The 21,810-nt window shown below is 37.2% G+C and overlaps 1 protein-coding gene across 1 annotated transcript in view; it reads right to left on the minus strand.

The window, feature by feature from the left end:
* The window catches only part of AACS (acetoacetyl-CoA synthetase), a 1,424,505-nt gene that overhangs the window by 306,332 nt on the left and 1,096,363 nt on the right, over nt 1-21,810 (minus strand). Inside the window, exon 12 of the mRNA XM_044068347.1 lies at nt 6,133-6,255. Coding sequence (XP_043924282.1) covers nt 6,133-6,255 — 123 coding nt within the window. The remainder of the gene's footprint in view (nt 1-6,132; nt 6,256-21,810) is intronic.

Here is a 21,810-nt window from a genome sequence, read left to right on the forward strand (position 1 = left end):
GCACACCGGTATGTGAGGTACATTTGTAATATAAAGACATAGTGCAGAAATAGAACAGAGTGTATGAGTTTACAGTAATGTGTCTTTAAGTTCATGTAGAATTATAGGATGTGTTTCTTCTGCGACGTTGTGATTGCGGTTTAGGGTGAGTTATTCAAATCATTAATATATCCGAAGGTTTTTAGTTTGTTTTTTTATAAGATGATAACTTGAAGGATTGTTAAGAGACATACAGGGAGCAATTTTTGGTTATATGAGATTCAAAGTCTGAAATTTACTATCTTTTGCAGTTTCAGCTAAGTCGTCACGGTAAAGTGTGAGTCATTCTTATGGGTTTTTGTTCTTTTGATGTAGGCCCATATACATATGGTTTACAATCACAAGAGCAAAGTTACTTGTACCAAATATGGTAACTCCAGCTCCACAATTGTGAATCATGAAATACCATGACAGCATGCTGAACTCACAGATTTGCACCCCCTCAGTACCCATGTTAGAGCTTGTTAATGGGTCTGGAGGTTTTCTGTTTTTGGCATTTCATGATTTGCTGTTGTGGAGTCAGTGTTAACAGATTTGGTATAGGCAATGTCTCTATTTTGATAGTAAACCTATACACATGTGTGGTGTGTGTGTGTGTGTGTGTGTGTGTGTGTGTGTGTGTGTGTGTGTGTGTGTGTGTGTGTGTGTGCGTATTTATACATACATGCATACATACACACAAACATAAGTGCTCTCTCACACACACACACACACACACACACACACACACACACACACACACACACACACACACACACACACACACACACACAAACATTGATATATATATGATTTACTATCAAAATTTAGATCGGCACTTATGCTAAGCTTGGAAGGTTGAAAGGCTGTTTTCAAGTTTTCATAATGTCGATCCAGAAAATGTTCAGCTCCACATTAGTGAATGGTAGTGTGCATTCGCTAAAGGAATCGACATTCTGATAACAGACTGCATTACAGTGTTATGTGATCTCAGAGTTGGAATATATAATATGCAGGGGGTGTGGAGGCATAGCCCCCCACATAGGGGGTGCAGGGGGGGCTTGACCCCTGCAAAAACATTACCAGTAACACGGACTTTTGACATTGTAACTTCCGATGTTCAAATATCAATTCTGCATTACCATTTATGAAATTTTGGTGATTCGTTATTACCAGTTTCAGCAAACCAGTTTGATCAAAAGGTGGAAAATTATTTTGATTTTCCACATTTTTACAGTAAACCTATATATATAATATATGTGTATGGTTAGAATGAAATTCATCAACCCTATATATAGGATTATTCTTATAGTATGCAATGCAACAGGTATAACACTGTACTATTTCTATATGAGTTCATATTCCTGACCCAAACATTATATGTCTTGCTCTGCGCTATTCCTGTAAGAAGTTCACATACCCTCCTGAGCATTTATTTTTTGAGGTGATTGGGAACCATTTTTCTATCACCTTTAAACATTAAGCCCTGGAAACACAACCTTTCTTTCCCAAATAAAAAATGAGATAGACTACCTTTCCTTACTGATGATTTTGCACAAGCCATCCTTTAATTTGGTTACTTTTATATAATTGTAAATTTGCTTATGTCACAAGTGATAATTCAATAAAGGTATTTAAAAAAAGCCATCTTTTAATATTAAGATCTGTAAGTAGATAAAGGCATTGCTAGCTCTTCTGACATGTTGTTGCATCCCTGGTAGACATGATCCAATATATTTGTCATGGCTAATTCACTGCCTGGTCTTTATTTTAATTTCAGATCATACTTCTATAGGTTAAGTAACATTTTTGACAATCTAGGAAGTGGCTTGTATAAAGTCTTTCAGAATATGTGCTGCAATACTTTGTGGTCTCTTAACCTGAACATCTTTATAATCGATATATTGATGGAATTTCTCACTCCTATACATTAATAGTTCCTGCTTGTCTTCTATCGGTGGTAATTGCACAATATTTTCCAGATTAGACTTCTAACCTTCTGACGTTACAATACGATCCATATATTTTCAGAATTTCCACTCTGATTTTACATTTGTTCCTATTTAGCTTAAAAATATGCATTCATAATCTAACCAGCTGCTGAAACAATCTCTATTCAAGTTTTTCTCACATCTTTTCTATTGTAATAAAATGTAAAATAGGTTTACAATACATCCCAAGTTTTCAGTTATGTGGATAACAGCTATTTTGAATACATCTGATGCTAATGCAATTTTAAGGAATTTTTACTTACCAACAGTGTATTAAACATACATAACTTATAGCTTCTCATCTAGTCTTTGACACCAGAAATCATGGTGTTTATTACTAAAAAAGGGCTCATTATTTGGCATTTTAAGACCATTTCAGCTGTAAACAACGAGTAATACTCTAATCATCATTTGTGCATTCCGTTGGTTCCAAATTATTTTAATGATAGCCAAGCTCTCCATCTCTTGGGATCCTGTTCAACTTTACTGAAGTATTTCAAGAACGTTTTTTTAAAGCACAAAAAAACTGTCAAAGCATCAGGTTTTACTTGTATACAATTCTCCTGGGAAGCTTCCTACTGCTGTAAACAAACTGGAATAGCCATGCAGGATATAACTGCTACTACCTTTCACAGTATCTGTGATATCACAGTAACAGTCTAATTTTGTGTGTGTGCAGTCTTTGTGCCCTGCAAATTATCTTTACTGTTTCTATTTTTAATCTGGTCATTTTTGCTTTAGTAAATTTTACTGTTTGTGGACTTTTTTCCTAGCTTTTCACAAGCAAACAACCCAAACATTAGGATAATTTGATTCTTTAAGTACAACTATTTGAAAAAGAAACTTGAATTTCTTAGATTCTGCTCATACATACATCAGCATTTTACCCAATAGTTATATCTAGTAATACACACACAACTATCTCATTCTTCAGCTGTAAAAAAGTACTTTCTGATAAGATGCTGAATTTTGCCCATATGAATAGTTTACTTTTATCCATTAATTCTTACTGTATCCCTCCAACAGTCAGACATTCACTTTGACATCACTGCCTGGTATAATTTGAAACTAATAGGTGTCTAGATTGTTTTCTTATATGGTGCTGACAGTTTGTTTTTAATGCTTCTTTTCAACATGCAAATTATTTACAGCACATCCACAGATGCTCCTCACTAAAAGAATATTGGGCATAAATAACATATTCTTTGCAGACCACCCAAAAGCCCTATCCTTGTAGTTAGTCTACTACAGTCTGTTGAGGGGAGCTCTATGCCTGGCATACAAGACATAGTCAAACCCTATCCTGAGGGACCTCCTGCATATCCATGAAACAAACATCACAAGAATTAACCATTCTAAAGACTTAAACCTTGCCAGTAATATAAAATGCACATGCTGGAGAGATAGGTATGTATCCCAGAGACTATCCATTCTCTGGAACAGGCTTCCCATCCATATGAAGGAGAGTTCCCCCATAACTCAATTCAAGTATAACATAGACAATTGGATGGAGAACAGGAAATTCATCCCTGGTTTGGCACCAGTGTCTCTAATGGGCACAGACAGGTAAATGGTTCATCTCCCCAGCCCCTGTTTACACTTATAAAGGGTATCAGAACTTGACAGAGATTTGGGGTACATGGCTTGACTTTAAAAGGCCCTAATGGTCATTAGCCTAGTACACACCTATGAAACTATGAAGCACCCTTATCAACTTTGACATATTTACCAAATGCCTTTATCAAACACAGATTCTGCAGAACTGATTAAACAAAATGAAAACTCTTCCTGACATGCTTATAGACACTCCTAGTGTAAGAAATATGAAATAAAATTACATACATATTTGTATGGATTGCATTCTGAAAAATCAAATGGCTCTCATTTTCATAAGTGCTTCTTTTCTGATTTATCTTCACTTTATTTCTCATTTTTGCCTTGTTATTTGATAGAAATTTTATTTTGCAGACCTCCTTTTCTGCAGTCTCTTTTAGTAATGTACTAATAATTCAATTCATTCTTCTTACATTCACAGTGTGTGATAAGGTCATGTCTGTTTCTCTTCAGTCTTCCTTTTCTTTCATGATTTTGAGTATCATAAATTATTCCACTTAATTTACTAAATTACATAGCTCACCAAATTAAACAGTCTTGGCTCTGATCATCTGTTTTGAAAAACAAGTGCCTATGGCGTCTGCAGGACTTTGTCCTGCTGTAAAGAACAAATACATACATACATACAAATGTTTCAAGCATGGGCATTAAAGCCCTTCTAGCTTGCCAATATGCCAAAACACTTGTTCCCATAATAAATGTCCAGGCTGCTCTTAAAAATGTCTAAACTAGTACTTGCTTTAATGTAATTTGGTAGTCTGTTCCATGCATCAGCAACTCTGTCAGAGAACCAATTAGTAGACTTCCCATTCCTATAGAAAATTCTACACAGGTTGTCTGATGATTCTCTAGTACTTTTTGTTAACCCCAAACATTCCCAGAGGTAGTTGTCCCTAAATGCCCTATATACCTGAATAAGATCTCCTCTTGGATATCTGTACATGGTAAATTATTTCTGAACCGAGAAAAAGCACTCAGTTTTTCTTTAAGCTGCACAGCTTCTTCTGCAATAACATACACAAATTTTTTACAGTAGCTCCACTACTACAGAAACAGTGAGAAATAAATCAGGTAAACCACGACAAGGCTCCCCAGAAGTTCACTCGAGTAGAATTTATTCACAATACACCAAAAAAACACAAATGAAAGTAAGAGTAACGGAATGAAAATATAGAAATAAGTACTTAGCGCTTTCATCCTGTAAAACCTTTAGGGCATCTTCAGGTTTTACAGGGTGAAAGCGCTAAGTACTTATTTCTACATTTTCATTCCGTTACTGTTACTTTCGTTTGTGTTTTTTTGGTGTATTGTGAATAAATTCTACTCGAGTAAACTACTGAGGAGCCTTGTCGTGGTTTACCAGTTTTTACAGTTCGTGGATATACTATTAGAGAAATAAATCAGATTTCTGAATTTCAAGCTTCCAGGTCCAGCCAACTCACCTAGAACTCCACAAGGGTGCAGTTAATACATTTCTGTTGAGAATTATGCTTCGTGGTTCAAACTCAATACCAAATACACTTCATAGCTGTAGATGCAAATTTTAAGTTCTGACAGAAATTTTGAAAACATGTCATGTCAAGAGGCTTAATAACACACAGAGACAAGAGATATAGTTTAACCTGTTGAACATCTATATGTAACTGGATTCTCTGAAAGAGATGTCCACCACATGATACACAACTCACACGAGCTACTTCATTAGCCTTAGAGAAATACATTATTATATAGCATTCATCAAGGTTATCTAGGCTACTAAGAAATGTCTTTAAGTTGATAACATCAGTAACTCTTTCTTGTTGATTGTTCTCTGTTTCATACAGATGAGCATTTGCAAATATGTCTTTTTATACCTTCATTAGTTGGTGTGTTGTACATGTACTGCAACTAAATGACTTCAGAGATCATAGTCTGCAATCAATATAATACAGAGTAGTAGTAGGGTCTTCTAAACACTGTTCTTACTATGGGTAGATGTAGGTCAGAGCTTATGGATTCTGACTGATTACCAGAAAGACCAGTGACCACTTGTCAGCATTGCTATTAAAATGACTTTCTGTTGACAATTCTCAGCAAATCCTTCAGCACAGATGGCTACCTCAGTAAGCCTCACATCAGATTTTATTTAATAAAATCATAAAAACTTCTTTGAAGCACAATCTACATAAGATAAACCTAAACTTAGACTGAGTTAAACAGGTCGCTGTACCAACAGAATACGGATTTAAATCTGAGGAATTTCTGTTTTATTTACAACACTTTGATAACCAGGTTGTTACAGTGAGTCCAAATGCTGATCAAACCAAAAAATCTCTGGGGCATATGGTGCCTAATTTCTCCTAGTTGATCTCTTCTCTTCCTACTATCATAATTATTGCAACCATTCCCAATGTATTCAACACACGCCATTGACAAACTGCTAACTGCTTTTATTCACAGCCTTTGTAGCTTTCTTGTTTTATTTACTCTTGGGCCTTAACTTTTAAAAAAGCAAGTAAACAAATATTACCTGAAATTGATCCCAGCAGGACATGTCTCTTTATGTCTCTGTAGACATAGTCATAGCTTTGTGGTTTCAATGGAGAGCCTGTAGACAGTATTGTATGCAATGTCTGCAGGCTATGAGTTTCACCTGCAAATGAAATGAAAATAAATGTATTTAGACATCAGTATGGAAATAATTTAGTTATGCAAACAAAAATAAGTCTGGGAGCTGCATGCTGTTTCCTTTAGTTTCTGATGCAAAGAAGATACCCTAAGCAGATATGTTACTTGTAGAAGTTAGTACTACAAACTTCGAATACACTAATCTTCAGAGTAGACTGAAAAATATTCCATTGCACGTGTAACATGTTCCATCAATAAAATAACAAAAACATAGCCTAGAAGTCATAGAAGAATGGAAAAGTGACTAAACAGTGAATTTCAGGTCACCTAACTGATACTAGATGGTATTAATTCATTGCATTTGCACTGGTCTGACATTACAGAAAGTTCCATGGTGTCCTGGAAACTGACTGCTGACTAAGACGTCTTGTAGCACCTAGTGAAGTTGAGTTCAGAATCAAAAACACTTCAGGAAAGTCCTCTTTATGCAGGTAAACATGAATAAGTATGATGGTGTGACGCCCTGCTGCAGTTCTGAGACTTAACTGCTAAGTCCCAGAATCACAAAAAATAAATAAATAAGATGCAAACACTGTAAGAAAATAGTGACTGTTGAACACTGCTGTTTTCCGCTTAAAGCCCCACCACAGACACACACACACACACACACACACACACACACACACACACACACACACACACACACACAACACACACACACACACACACACACACACACCTCTGAATTTATCTATTCCAATCCTGAGATCACAATACCTCAGAGAAACCTAGATGCTCTGAGAAAGAGGAATCTTAGACTTGAGCGGTGTCTACAAGGCCACATGTTTGCTCAGCCTCACTGTTCCTGGGCTTGCAGATACAAGTCTTGGAATATCAAATGGTAACCGTGATTATACCTCTTAGCTGTAACTCATTATGAGGAACATTCCATATTCTGAGTCTTAAAAATTCTATTATTCCATGAAACTCCACATAAAAGGGGCTTTTAAATAAATATCCATAGTAAATACTGAATAATGTTGAATCATATTAGTTTATTAAAATAACACAAGTACAGAGAAACAGTTAACCATGCTGCAGCTTCCTCATTAAAATCATTAGCATGTGCTCCACATTTTGCCAATTTATTCCACATTATGAGAGGTAGTGTTCCACACTTTGCTCTGCCTTCATTGGTCATGTTTCTATACCATGCAGAAGTACTGGTCACACCACTGTTTTGTACACCTTACGTTTCACCTTCTTTGGCAATCTTCTGTCACACACTATCCCTTACACTGTATGCCAGTTGGCTGCATAGGTTTATAGGTGTGTACTAGGCTAATGGCCCTGGAGCCTTTACAAGCCTAGCCCATAGAAGTGCACTGGCATTGTGCCACCTGTTGTTAGTTCCCAGTGCCTCTATCAAGAAGAGCCACTGGAGTGATCCCTGGGGTGAACTTTCTATTTCCCATCCACTCGTCAAGATTTCTCTTGAAGAGGTCTAGTGAGATGCGCTGCTTGACATGTATGGGAAGTCTATACCAGAGCATGGGTAGTCTCTGTGTTATGAACCTGCCCCTCCAGCATGTTCTGTTGATTGTGGTAATGAGGTTGAGGTCTCCGGAGTGTGTGGTGTGGAGGGGCTGGGATTTCTTTAGATGTAGCATTTCTAACAGAGCTGGGTCAGACATGGCTTTGTAAGTCAAGCAGAGATCTCCTCTTCGTAGATGATATGAGACAGAGAATAGTTGGAGTTTTTTGAGTCTGTCCATGCAGGACATATGTTTAAGGCCTAGGATCCTCTTCATGAGGTACTTTTGTGGCCTCTCCAGCTGTTGCAGGTGTCTAGTGAGGTACATGCCAAATGGAGCATTATACTCTATGATTGGTCTAATGAGGGAATAGTAGAGAGAAATGATGACCTCTTTCTTCCTGGATGCAAAACCCTTGGTAATGAGATGTGCCACAGAGAAGGATTTTCTGACCACAGTGGCAAGTGGTTGTCAAAGGAGAAGTTGCTGTCAACCTGTGTCCCCAGATCTCTTATAATGCCTTCAGTGTTCAGTGGGCTCCCATCAATGTGGTAATTAGTGAGAAATGAGTTTTTCCCAAAGGGGATGACGATGCATTTTTTGACATTAAGCTTAAGGCTATGGTTTTGACACCAGTCATTGGTCTCAGTGAAGCCTTTCTGTAGGATGCTTGCATCACTTGGGGAGTTAATAATGGCTCCCAGCTTGCAGATATCTGTGAATTTGGTCAGCCAGAGTCCCTCTGTGTTGGCCTGGACTTCTGAGAAGTAGATGCCAAACAGGAGAGGACCCAGGACTAATCTCTGTGATGCTCCACTTGTGACTGGCTGGGTGGCAGTCTGACTTCGAGTCCGCTACTTTCACACTGTGTGTTCTATATGTGAGCCAGTTTGCAACCCACTAACAATATAGGGATTGATGCCTAGTTTGTTGGCTTTATCAATAATTCCTGAGTGAGGAATGGTATCAAAGGCCTTGGCCAGAAAGAGGTAGGCTGTATGAATTGCCTTACTTTCATCCACCGCTCTGGTGACTGACTCAAAGACGTCAACCAGGTTGAGCAGGTATGATCTACCTTTCACAAAATCAAATTTCATAGGATCTAGAGTTTGGAGATTCCCTATATCCTTGTTAATTAGGTCCATGATGATGCACTCCATAGCCTTACATATCAGACTCATCAGGATAATGGGGCGATACTTTCCATGGTATGTAGTCGCTCCTCCATTATGGAGAGGGATGACTGCAGCAACTCTGATTCAAGCTGTATCCTCCTCATTCAGACTTCAAGCTGTTAACATGTTCCACTGCTTTCCCTGCTATCTATATTTACAGATTTTTCTGATTTCTCCCATTTGCTGCCATGACTACTGTGCTTTCAGTTTTGCATTTCACTCCCCTATCATTTACTGAAATTCCTGTTCGGAGTCTCCTTGGAGTACCACATTCTTGGCATGCAGAAGCTTTATTGATCTGTCCTGTCTGACCTGTTTGCTAATATAGTCCATAGTGGGCTCAGAGATGAACCTAAGGCATACCCACTCCCACTGAAAAGCCCACTGTGAATCCAAACAGTTCATATGTGTGTCATTGGCTCCTTGTACATAGCATGTACACAGCCTGTGATTTTTTTTTACTAATGTTTTCAGGACTCTGAACCATCATAGGTCTACTCAAATCCATTTTCTTGGGACTATTTCAAATGTTTCCTTCAAGTCTAGGAATGTGCCATTGATCTCTTTTCTCATCTCGAGGTTCTTCTTTACTATCTGTCTCACCGCAAACACCAGGTTGCTTGTGCTGCATTCTTATCTGAATCTGAACTGCTCATCTCCCATCTTACTTTCTACTGTTCTGCATATTCATTTATCAATCACCCTGCCCAGAACATTCATGCAATGTGACATGAGTTTAACATCTCTGTACTGCCCACAGTTAAGAATGTCATTGTTCTTGTACTACGATGTTTACTCTGCAGTCATTTGGGTTATACCCTTTTTCTCTATACCATTGTGACTGCTCTCAGAAGCCATCTTCCTTAACTTACATAACATCTTCATTGCATCTGCTGCGACTTCATCAGAGCCTGCTGCTTTCCCTGACTTAATTTTCCCTAGTGCTGTTCTTACTTCTTCTGAAAGTTAACTTATCAAATACAAGCCCCCACTAAAAAATGAGTTAAAATATGTTCTACCACAAAAGAAAACTACAAGTGGAAGTAATGCATTTATTGAAGAAAAATATGAATTATTTTGTTGTTTTTAACCATAACCTGAGACATTCATAAAACAAGCTATGTCCCAAAGCTACAACATGAAACCAATGAAAACAGCATAAGCATACACTGACAAGGTAGAATTTCTGACTTAGTATAAGAAATTGCCAAGTTCTTCTTACGAGAACTTCACAAAAAAACATTGTACAACCAGTTTTAAGAGGACTATTTTTTTTTTTTTAATTATTTTGGGATCACTATTTTTGCCACACTTATCACTCTATCTAGTCCAAGGGAAAGTCATTGTGTATCTCCTGCAAATGTCAGTTAGTTATGTACACCCCAACAACTTTGCACACCTAGTTCATAACTTTTCAATACCAAGATCATTCTCCCAATTTAAGAGAAGAAAATCTTATCTAATTATTCCAGAACAATCTAAAATTATAATCAATACTACTGCAGTACCCAAACTTACATTCTCACTTAAGAAGAATGTATACAGGCTTTAATGACCAGTGTTACTAATGATGAACTCATACTAAAAAAAAAAATAAGATCAGAAACAGAAAAAAAAATACCGTCCAAACATGCCTGCTAAATGTCCACTTCACTAAGGCCAAAACTAGATGTAACAGAACCCAAATGGTCACAATGCTCTGAAAAGACTTAAAACAGCAAAAAATCTAAACTGGTCCCAATAAATACACAATAATGGCAAACAAGGTAAAACAAACAGAATAATAATGCAATCAGTACTGAGGAGTATTTCAGCTCCAAGCAGGTAAACACTCAAATGACATATTCTCACTAGTCCCAGCTTTTTTCCTGTCTTACTGCCTCCCTCTTTCCCTACTTCCCCCAACTTCTTCCTATTAGTAATTATTTCTCCCCAAACATCCATCTTGATTTACTTTCCCTTCTTAACTCTCCCTTCCTAACTGCTACTATTGTATTAACAGTAAAGAGTTATAATTTGCCTAAGATTTTTGTTTTCTACTAGACTGTTGTAAGCATGTGTAAATATGTTGTCAATACTAAGCCCTCTTTTTAAAATAACATCACCTTAACTATATGAATATCGATAAGGTAGCCATTTGAAATGTCAATACTGAGACTGAATGGCCGTAAGAATGGACTTACATGTATTAAATCCAAGATGCCATTTCTTGGAATATTCCTTTTTCCTCTGAGCTATGTCAATCTCAGAGTTGTGAAGGTGGGAGGGAGGGTGTAGGGGGGCTTGCCCCGAAAAAGAAGTTCAAAGGAGAAAAGCAATTTTCAAGATCTGTTCTTCTCCTGTGTTTTTGGTATTGTTTTGGCTTGTCTGCACTTGGCACTTTGAGTGCTGATATTAGACTAGACAGCCCATTGATAATGTTTTACCATTCAAACCCTTGCCTAAGCCTGAAAATTTTCCAGAGGGGGATCAGTGTTCTGCCCCATTTAACAAATAAAATTAAATAAACTTTTACATAATACATCAACACACAGACCCTTAAAACAGGTCACCATACCCAACATAAAGATAACATACTAAACATTAAGTAATGTTTCTAAACATCATGCATACACTGGATAGACCTCATACTGTCTTGATATAGTGATGATGGTGGTGATACCAAAATAACTAATTCATGAGTCATCTGGAACTAACTATATTGTTAACCATTCTTTGATCTGCTAATTATTAACAGAGCAGCAAAACCATTGGCATCTTTGTCTTATGCCTCAAACAAAGTGATCACATATCTGGCATGTCTTAGTGGTAAATCACTTTATCTATGGTGTGCAGGGTCCTAGGTTTGAGCCTTACAGAGGTTGTTTATTTGGGTTGGGAGGATGGCCTAATGGTTAAGGTGTTTGCCTTACAAACACAAGGTGCAGGGTTTGAGTCTCACAAGGGATAATTGGCTAAGCTTAAAATGGCTCACAGGGGCAGTTAGCTTAGTACTAATCTATGAACCTATCACTGCACAATCACCTTCACCTTGCCCAGTAAAATGGTAAAGATATTTCACATTCTTATCTATCTAAGAAACAAATCAGCTGAAAGTACTTACAGCCTCAACAATAACTGCATAACAAAGATACTGGTCACAATTCTTCATCACTTACTGTTTTGTCTTTGTCTGCTCCATCTTAACTAACATCCTCCTTATAACTACAAAGCAAATATTTCCCCACAATTCATCAATGGTAAAAAAGTGACAGAGAACAATAGGTTACCAAGTATCCCCACAAGCTAGTTAAATAAACAGGCAATTGGTTATCTGGAAAAGACTAAATCAAATAATACTTGCCAGCTATATGCACAGTTTTAAAATGAGGCCAAAACAATTTTTTTTAAGACACAAAGGTACCATCCTCTGTAAAAAGCATTCCAAAACCCAATTAGATCCTAAGAAATTCTGATAAAAAAAATCAACCAAACAACAGGTTAGAGGAAATACACTACCAATATGTCCTCTATCCCTCTGAAGACCGTGATAAAGAATTCAGTTCCAGACCCACTGTGCCACTCACTTCGAATAGTACTTGATTGTTTGAATGTATGAACTTCCATTCTGTTAAAAAAAGAAAACATCTCCATACCAAACAGCTAATCTAACTGATATTCTTTTTAACAAAGGTGACCCTGAAAGTGACTGAATTTACCCGTTTGTTTTTTTAAAATATGCCCACGTCTGTCACTAACAACCATTTTCTTCTCTTAAGTTAGTAACTATTATAACTATACTTAAATCTCTCTTTCCTGCTTGTGAAACTTCTCAAGAGGCCAGCCCACCAGCAAACTGAGTACTTAAGAATAACATTCTTTCAATAACCAGCATGCCTTTGCCAATGTCAGAAGCACCAAAACATTCTACTTTCATTATGTGATATCATACTAACTAGAATTCACCAGTGCCTGCCCATTGGTATGCTTTTCACTGATCTCACTAAGTCAGTCATTGCCTTCTGCTCAAGGACTGGCATGCATCTAGCTTTGGTAAATTTACTGTTGCATTATTTCAAACCTACCCTGTCTACCACTTTTCCAGCCAAGTAGGGGATGGTTCTCCATCACAATGTCCATCTCATCTGGCACTTACAGAACTCAAGTCTGTGGTCTCTTTATTTGTACATAATTTGCAAATCTCCTACAAACTGACACACGTCAAACAATTTTCTATACCAGCAAACAAATTCTCTTTAGACCTTCAAACTCTACTAAATCCATCCAGAACAATCTTTAGTAAGACCTTGACCACATCTCTAAAGTTCTGGTTGCTATGAAAAAAATGTTACATTTTAAAAATGAAAAAAATAAGAAAGGAAATATATGAAACTTGGCAATACTCCTAGGCTAAAATGTTTACATTCACCAGATGCCAGGACCTATTCCAACTCTAGCACTGAATATGTAAAGCCTTTAAGTACCCTGACTTGAATTATTGTCTTTTCATGACTTATATTGACCTACTAATATCTAAAATGAACAGACTATTTTAGATCTATCATAGGATTTCTAGATTTACTAGTCATAAAGGGAAAATAGCTATTAGTGAATGAATCATTCAACTGCAACAAAAACAAGGTCTCCCTCCTTCCTTATCAAATAGAATCTATAGATTCATTTTACAGTCCTGATGTTATATACACCAGTGCATTACTGTAATTCATGTTAATTGTCTTTGAGCACACCTGATCTTCTCTTCAGTTTCTTGTACAGTGCTACCAGCAACCTTATCTCCCATAACAAACTTTAAAACATTCTACCAAAACCTCCATGATAGTCTCAAAAACCCAAAACAACAATTCTCCAATCCTATCTATTGCAACAAATTATCTTATTAAATATGGTTATGTATTCTAAATGCTCATTTCTAAGTTCTGGGACACTCGCTCCTATCATATGCACTCCCCTTGTTGTTGTTGTTGTGTCTTTCGGCTTATCCCGGTTAGGGGTCGCCACAGCGGAACTCCGGTCCGCTAATGTTTGGTAGTGGATTTTTACATGCTGAGTTACCAGCCCTGATGCACAACCTTTAACGAAGGCATGCCCATTCACGCATGCCTCCACACAGAAGACGCTCTAGCTGAGAATCGAACGGGACAACGTCTTGCTGTGACAACGCTACCGCAGCACCATTACCACGGGATCATATGCACTCCCCTACCATTAAAAAAGTCAGAGATAAATTGACATAACATTAATCAGTAAGAAATATTATAACCAATTAGTGTCTATAGTACCAGCCTGTTTAATAAACCATCATCCTATCACCTAATCATATCTCCTGCTCATACATGTTTCCAAAAAAAAAAATCATCTAATTACTGTTACTCTCTCAGTGATATAATATAAATGTTGTAGGTAATATTTTGTTTGGTAGATTTCTTTGCTACTCAAAACCTTTATGCTCATCAAACCCCATCTAAACTTCAAATACTATATATAATATCCAAGTAGGGTAGGGCTACATGTTAGTCGGCTACTCTATAGGTATTCTCCTTGTAAAACTTTTATGCTACTGTTAGCACTTGCTATATGTTTAATGAATTGCTGTGATGAATTTAATGTACAGAATATTCATTAATTTAATGCATTCTATTTCTTGGACTGTGGCTTAAACTGGTGATTCACAATCTGTTCACTTTCACAATGAAGAAAAATAAATAAAATAAATGCCAAACAAACACTACATCATCAGCTGGAGTTTCCCAACTATTTGAAGTGAAACTGCATATTGCCTTTACATGCAGACTGTTTTATTGTTTGTTTTACATGTGACCTTTACAAACTGATGTAATACTCTCCATACTCTAAAAACTACAGTGCAGTGAAACTTCCCAATTACAACACTCCGCAAAGTATTATATACTACTGCAACTACCTTCTGTATACATGGCCGTGTGGATTTGAGAACTACATAGGATATACAAATAAACATTATATATAGTTTAAAGAATTAGCAGACTAAATAATAGCACTTGCTATGATTAATCAAATGAAACATCCAAGCTCTACAGGGAAGTTACTTCATCCCTGACTGTAGCTGAAAAGGGGTCAAGATACAAGCTCACATAACTTTGTTATAAAAACACATGCTGATCAAACAAAAAAACGATTTATTTGATGCTGATGTCTTCTAGAATAAAACAAGATTTCTCATAGAAATAACTATCCTAGAGAATACCCTTTTTGTAACAGGCTCCATGTTCATGTGAAGCAAAGTTCCTATCTAACCCAATTCAAATGTAACTTAGACAATTGGAAGGGGAACACGAAATTAATCCCTGATTTGGTACCTGTGTCTCCAATGGGCACAGGTAGCCTGTAAATGGTTCATCTTCAGTCCCCTGCTTGTAAATGTTTCATCTCCCAAGCCCCTGCTTACACTTATCAAGGGTATAAGAACTTGTCAGAGATTTGGGATGCATGGCTAGGCTTAAAAAGGCCCTGGTGCTTGTTAGCTTAGTACACACCTATGAACCAATGAACCTAAGAAGCTCAGAAATACAAAACATAATATTCACCATTCTTCTTAGCTCTGTCCTGCTGGAAACCAAAACAGATATGTAGAACACAGTGTACATGCAGAGACATCAATAAATAAATAAATATAGATGAGAAACCTAAAAGATAAAGATTACTAACCCACCACAGCAGATAATGAGATATCATGTCTTCTGACTCCTTAATTGTACAGTATTCTTCATATATTTTTCAGTTTGGGGGGTTACTCTTGTTGCCCCTACTTTGTAAGATAAGTCACTACCAATTTTAGTCTCCAAGCACGTCCAGTATTGGTACATACCCCAAACATATCTCTTAGATATCTGGAATGCATTTTTCCAAATGAGGAAAGGCTGTTGGTCATGCAGGTTCTGAATGCCCTGTGAGAAGGTACAGCAATGGATGTGAAGTGGATATACTATTGGCTGGCTGCTTACTGTGCATTTTTTGGGTTCTCTATCTTCCCCAGTGTGATGGTTTCCTGGCATAGTTAAATTTCTGAAGTGCAATGGACTATTGCTACAGAAGCCACTGTCTCTTTGTTGCCTCTCACCCTAATAACTCCACACACACACACCTTGCTCAGTCATGCCATTTCCTATCTCTCAGCCTCTAATAGCAGCAAGTAGATCATCATGTCTCCTCATTCCTCCCCCTGACAGACAGTGACATACAGGCTTCCAAATCATCAATCATCTCCACATCTACTTCTTCAGTGCCCAGAGGCCACTAAGCAAACCTTGTTCATTTTCTATACCACAGAGCTACCCATTCACACATGCTTACTGTTGTCCTACTCAACAGATAACTCAAGCAGAAGGAGTCTGCATTTGTTAGGGCCTTAAGGCTACATCATCAATAATAATAAAACCTTGCAACTCAGGAAAGTCCAAAAACTATCCCCAGGGAACTCAAACAGGGCTGAAAGAAAGCAGGAAAAAACAGGAATGCATTCAGATTAGGCCTTGATGGAAAACCATGTCAAAGCCCAATTTTGTAGTGAAAGCCATGCCTAATCTGCTTTGCCTACTGAAAGGGCAGACAATGAGTCACACATCTAAGGTGCAGCTCTCCTGCACTGAGACATGTTTGAAGGACACCACAGAACTTAAGATAAATGTGGAAGTGTGACAATAATCCCCATCTGATTCCCAGATTCTCTAATTGTGCTAACAATGCAAAGAGGAGTGTAGAGGGCCTGCTGTACCCCTTACTGGAAAAAGGAGAACTCTGCATGGACTGGTAAAATCATGCTGTTAAAATTACACATTCTTTAAGTACCCTATATACATACAGTAAACCAAATGGTGCTTCTGAAGGACTGGAATATGTTAAAAATCACCAGTAATTTGGCTGAAGACTGAATGCTTTACCCAAGCATGGCATTCAAGTCTCAGGCTGGAACAGGAAACAAAACCAAAAGCTTCATGTGAAGGACACTCAGCAGAATGGGAGATAGGTATATAGTTCATTCTGGGCTAAGAACTAAGAAAAAACATAAGAATATTCCAAAAGAAATTATATGTTTCTCTAGTCTACTTTTGCAAACATGAAAAGCTTTTCACTGCATTTTGACTATGGTCAGGTTGAGGTCCCACCAAAAGACATAGTCCAAGGCATTTTGGTTTGGGCACAAGCAGTTACAGATTTTACAAATACCATGTATTACAATTTTGCTATCACAGTTATGGTAGTAGAACAAAATCTCTGGTAATTAGTCATGAGCATTATGGCCCACTGTTGTAATTCCAAGGTTCATAGCTGTGAGTCCTGGAATTATGAAACAAAAACAGTGAAACTGCAGGAAAACATAGAATATTAGCAATCAGTGTTCTCCTCTAAGGTTGATTTTTTTAGGGTACAAGTCACCTGCACTCCTCATATCCCTGTTACTTAAGTATACCAACTCCAGGATCATCCTTTGTCAGAAAAAGGGTATACTTTGAGGCAGAGGAATCTTGGACTGGGTATATGTAAGCCTCCATTTTCGCATATTCCATCTGTTCTGGAACTCATACTTATGAGTCTCAGAATTCAAAACTGTTGCAAAGCAATACCACTGAAAAGAGGGCTACATATTAAGGTCACATATTAAGGAAATTGGAAAATCCAGTAGGGAATTAGCTTTAGTTAAAACTTACATGTGAGCATTGAGCTCTATACAGTGTAAAAAAGGTAACAGTAGAAAAATTGGAAGTAGACAAACAACCTCCAGTTTTACATAAACAAACAATATTACAGCCAAAATGTTTAGTTCACCATTCTCTATACTTTCTTGGTAATATTTCACACTTTCTGTTAGCTTTAACCCCCTTGTGACATGGTCTCTAGAAACTAATACACAATTACATATCAAGCCTCAGCTACTGACATAATGACAATACATCTGTACCACTAGAGTCCCAAACTGAAGTCCAGGCGCCCTAGCATTCTCTTACTGCTTATAGCAGGGTGTAGCCTAGGCATGGGATGGAGGGTGGGGTAGTAATTACAACACACAACAATTTTCTCCTTCCATATACCATACAAGTTACTTCTATTAACACTTATTTTGTTGTCTGTCTCTTCTCAATGAACTGCATAAGAAAGGGAATGTGCAGAGCTGTATATTTTTTATTATTAGTTTTTTTAATCATTTGTTGATGCAGTTAGTCCCACTAGACAAGTAGCCTCTTTTCAGGGTAGACCTAAGGTGGTATTTATACTACTAGGGGAAATTTGGCCAGGACATAGGGGAAACATCACATGCTCTTTTCAATAGGTGCCAGGGATATTTTACAGCCACCTGAGCTGCCACCAATTCAAGCTGGTGGGACTTTGTTTTAATGTCTCATCTGCTAGATGTTATACTCAGGAGTATAGCACACACACTCCTTATGCTGTACTGCAGTGTCAGCAATTACTCTTCCTGGTGTGGGAATAGAACTCCCACCCTTTTGCACCACAGGCGAGTGTGCTATCTGTTGCACCACTGACACTATTTTCAATAGAAGCTCCAGCTGCTACAAATTCCCTTAGTTTACATCATACCAGTATATATGACTGACTGGTTTCTCCCTATCAGGTCACCATTCCTACTGTATTGTCATCAGACTGACCTCATTCTCTGGTCTCAGTGTGATGTCTGATACAAATACGCTGAACAAAATACAAGTCCATTTACCAAGCCTTGTGGCACTTAACTGGCCCTCACTAATATGTACCTTTGCCACATACACAAACACAAATGCATGTGCATGCATGCGCGCGCGCACACACACACACACACACACACACACACACACACACACACACACACACACACACACACACACACTGTACATTCTGTTTGCTATCAGTAAACTAATTTTTTTAATCCATCTCAACAATGTATCTCATTCCCCAGTGTATTTCAGTTTTTCCACCAGTCCTTTTTGAAGGACTAGGTTAAAGGTCTGACTGAAGCCAACATGTAGAACATCCACCTAGCTCCATGGTCAAAATGCCCACAAATCTGTTTTGACTGTACCTCTAGAAAACATGTCATGCAAGTAACTGCATCCTTGCTAGATCAAGTCTTCACACAGTTGCACATTCCGCAACAGTTAAAAAGAGTAACAGACAGTAGAAGAGATACAAAAACATTCAAAACTAATGTAGGATGCCATAACAAGTAGCCAAGTTACAATTTTACTTAGTTTAGTTGGATTATGAGTAGACACAAACTTCAGATGACCAGGTCTATGAGGCTTGCCAACAATGCGCTACTCAAGTACATAAGGTTTAGATTCTGTCATTTGAAGTTTTGCACATTCTACAGAAGACACCTAAAGTAGAACACCACCCACCATAACTATAACTCGTGAAATAAGCAGTGTAGTATAGAGAAAATAAAGAAATATTTAATGAAAGTCTAAGAGACAGAAAACACTGAACCTAGGTAAAACATGAAAGTACACAACAATCTGTACGCTGAATTATTCCTTACAGGCCACAAGTATACAACTATGGCCACTTCTTTAGGTTACACATACCATCTCTCATTGTAGTCTCAAATGTATATCTGGATAGGTAAAACACCTGCTCTGATACTGTTATTTAAATGAGTTATGTAAAACTGTATATGACACTTTTCACATGGTGTGATTATAATACATAAAAATTTAAATATTTAAGATAACATTGCAGCTAATATAGGATAACAAATCATGTCATCATTATTAACTAACTCCTTAAAGAATTCCACATGCAACTGGAGTTCTTTAAGAATAACATCTTATACACTGCATTAGCAGATGAAACTGTGCATAATTTCAAGCTTCCAAATAAACGTAGAGTATTATAAATGGACAGAGGACATACTGGCTATGTTCAAGAGACAAAAATGTGCTGCATAGTTTGTCAGCATTGTACAGAATATAAAAAAAACACTCAGCACTCAAACAGTAAGTATCAAATCTCAACACTCAAAAGTTGCATGGAAGTAAGTTGCCCAAAGCATACCCTATAATCTATTCATTGCTTTTTGAGGAAGGATATTACACAGTGGCTATTAGACCAGATCAGGTGTGGAATTTGGAGAAGGTTGTCCTAAATGCCCAAAGAGGCATAAAGGATGGAATGCATGTTTGACATAATAACATACATATATGAAGTGCATGAAGAGTTGCAATTATACTCCAAAAACAAGAAAAAGATAAGCTTGCAATACACTTTTAAGACATCAGGAAGTTGCTTGACATGTTTACATACATACGGGTCTGTGTCAATCCATCAAATAGCCATATTGTTGAACGTATCATATCATCAACAATGCAGGCCATCAGACCTTTCTGACTAAGACTGTGTTATGGTAGAGATCAGGAAATTTGCTTTTCCCCACCGTAGTGTGATCTCTGAGTTGGTATATACAATTAGCAGGGGGTGTGGGGGTTCGATAGCCTGCATTGCTGACAAGATGATGTTCGACATTGTGGCCATGCAATGGATTGTCATAGACCCTCATACATACATACATACATACTTATACAGTACTTAGGCCCTAGAGTCATCTAAGAGCACTGATTCATATAACAGAGACTCATACACCCTATAACCAAACCAAGAATCCAAACTCCTTTTAAAACAGTCCAATTAATTTGCAGATCTTGTATATATGGGCAAATTATTCCAGAGAGGGGTCATCTTGACAGTAATAAAACAGGTGTCTAACACTGCATTTACCTATTTAGTGAAGAATATCAAATTGCTGTGTTTAAGAGTTCTTACTATTATTAGCATCAATAGCAAATATAACTTGCAAATTGATATCATGAAAAGTTTTAAAAGCAAGTTCAAATTTATCATGTAAATATCTATAACTAGTGGAGAATAGATTCAAATGTTTACACCTAGAACAATAATTTAAATGTTTCAAGGAGACTATCCTTTTCACAAATCGCCTTTGAACTCTCTCTAAGCAATTTAAGTTTGCATGTGTATATGTACAAAATGTAATACTGTATTCAATAATAGTATGTATGTAAGTTTTAAATAACTAACATAGATAATATTAATTTCTTGTAGGTAGATGTTTTAATAAAACCCCATATACTTAATAGCCTTAGCAGAAACTTCGTCAATATGTCCATTAAAAGAGATCAAAAGAGACATGAATATCCAGATCTCAATAGGAGTTCACTGCCTGATGTTCTGTAGATGAGAAATAAATAGCATATCTTTGAATTTTGTTAGAAAAGAACGTTATTTTACATTTAGACATGATAAACATTAAGACTTATATTAACTGCAAAATTATTCAGGATAGCAAAATAATTATTAATATAATACATAATCAACATCAGATCTATTTTGTGTTATAATCCCTATCTTACAATCATATGCATATTTAAATATCAAAAATTTATCATTTTTAGGTACAGTAGAAAATACTATGTCAATATAGAAAAGGACAAATACAGAACCATGGGGAAAACCTAATTTAACAATTGAGTAATCAGAATAAAAAAGAAGTTATGTACTCACCATAACATTCCATCTGAGTAGCCCTACTTCATTTGTCTTCAACCTGTGGGTCTTTGGATCCACATCGGATCTGACATGGCCGCATTTTCCAGCTACGGCTCCTAGCTCCATGCTCCTCCCCTTACCCATAATCCCCCCATCTCCCTTCAGATCGAGTTTGTTGCCTAATAGGTATCAGACACCCGACCCAATTGGCACCTTATCATCAAACACCAATCGTCACAGTAAGAAACTTAGCCTAGACAGGAGCAAGGATCCCAACAATAACCGTCCGATAAAAAGGACATGTCATATCCCAAAGGATAAGGACAGAGGGAAGGAGAG

This window comes from Protopterus annectens, chromosome 4.part0 (genome assembly GCF_019279795.1).
Source record: "Protopterus annectens isolate FY-2018-M chromosome 4.part0, PAN1.0, whole genome shotgun sequence".
NCBI lineage: Eukaryota > Metazoa > Chordata > Ceratodontiformes > Protopteridae > Protopterus > Protopterus annectens.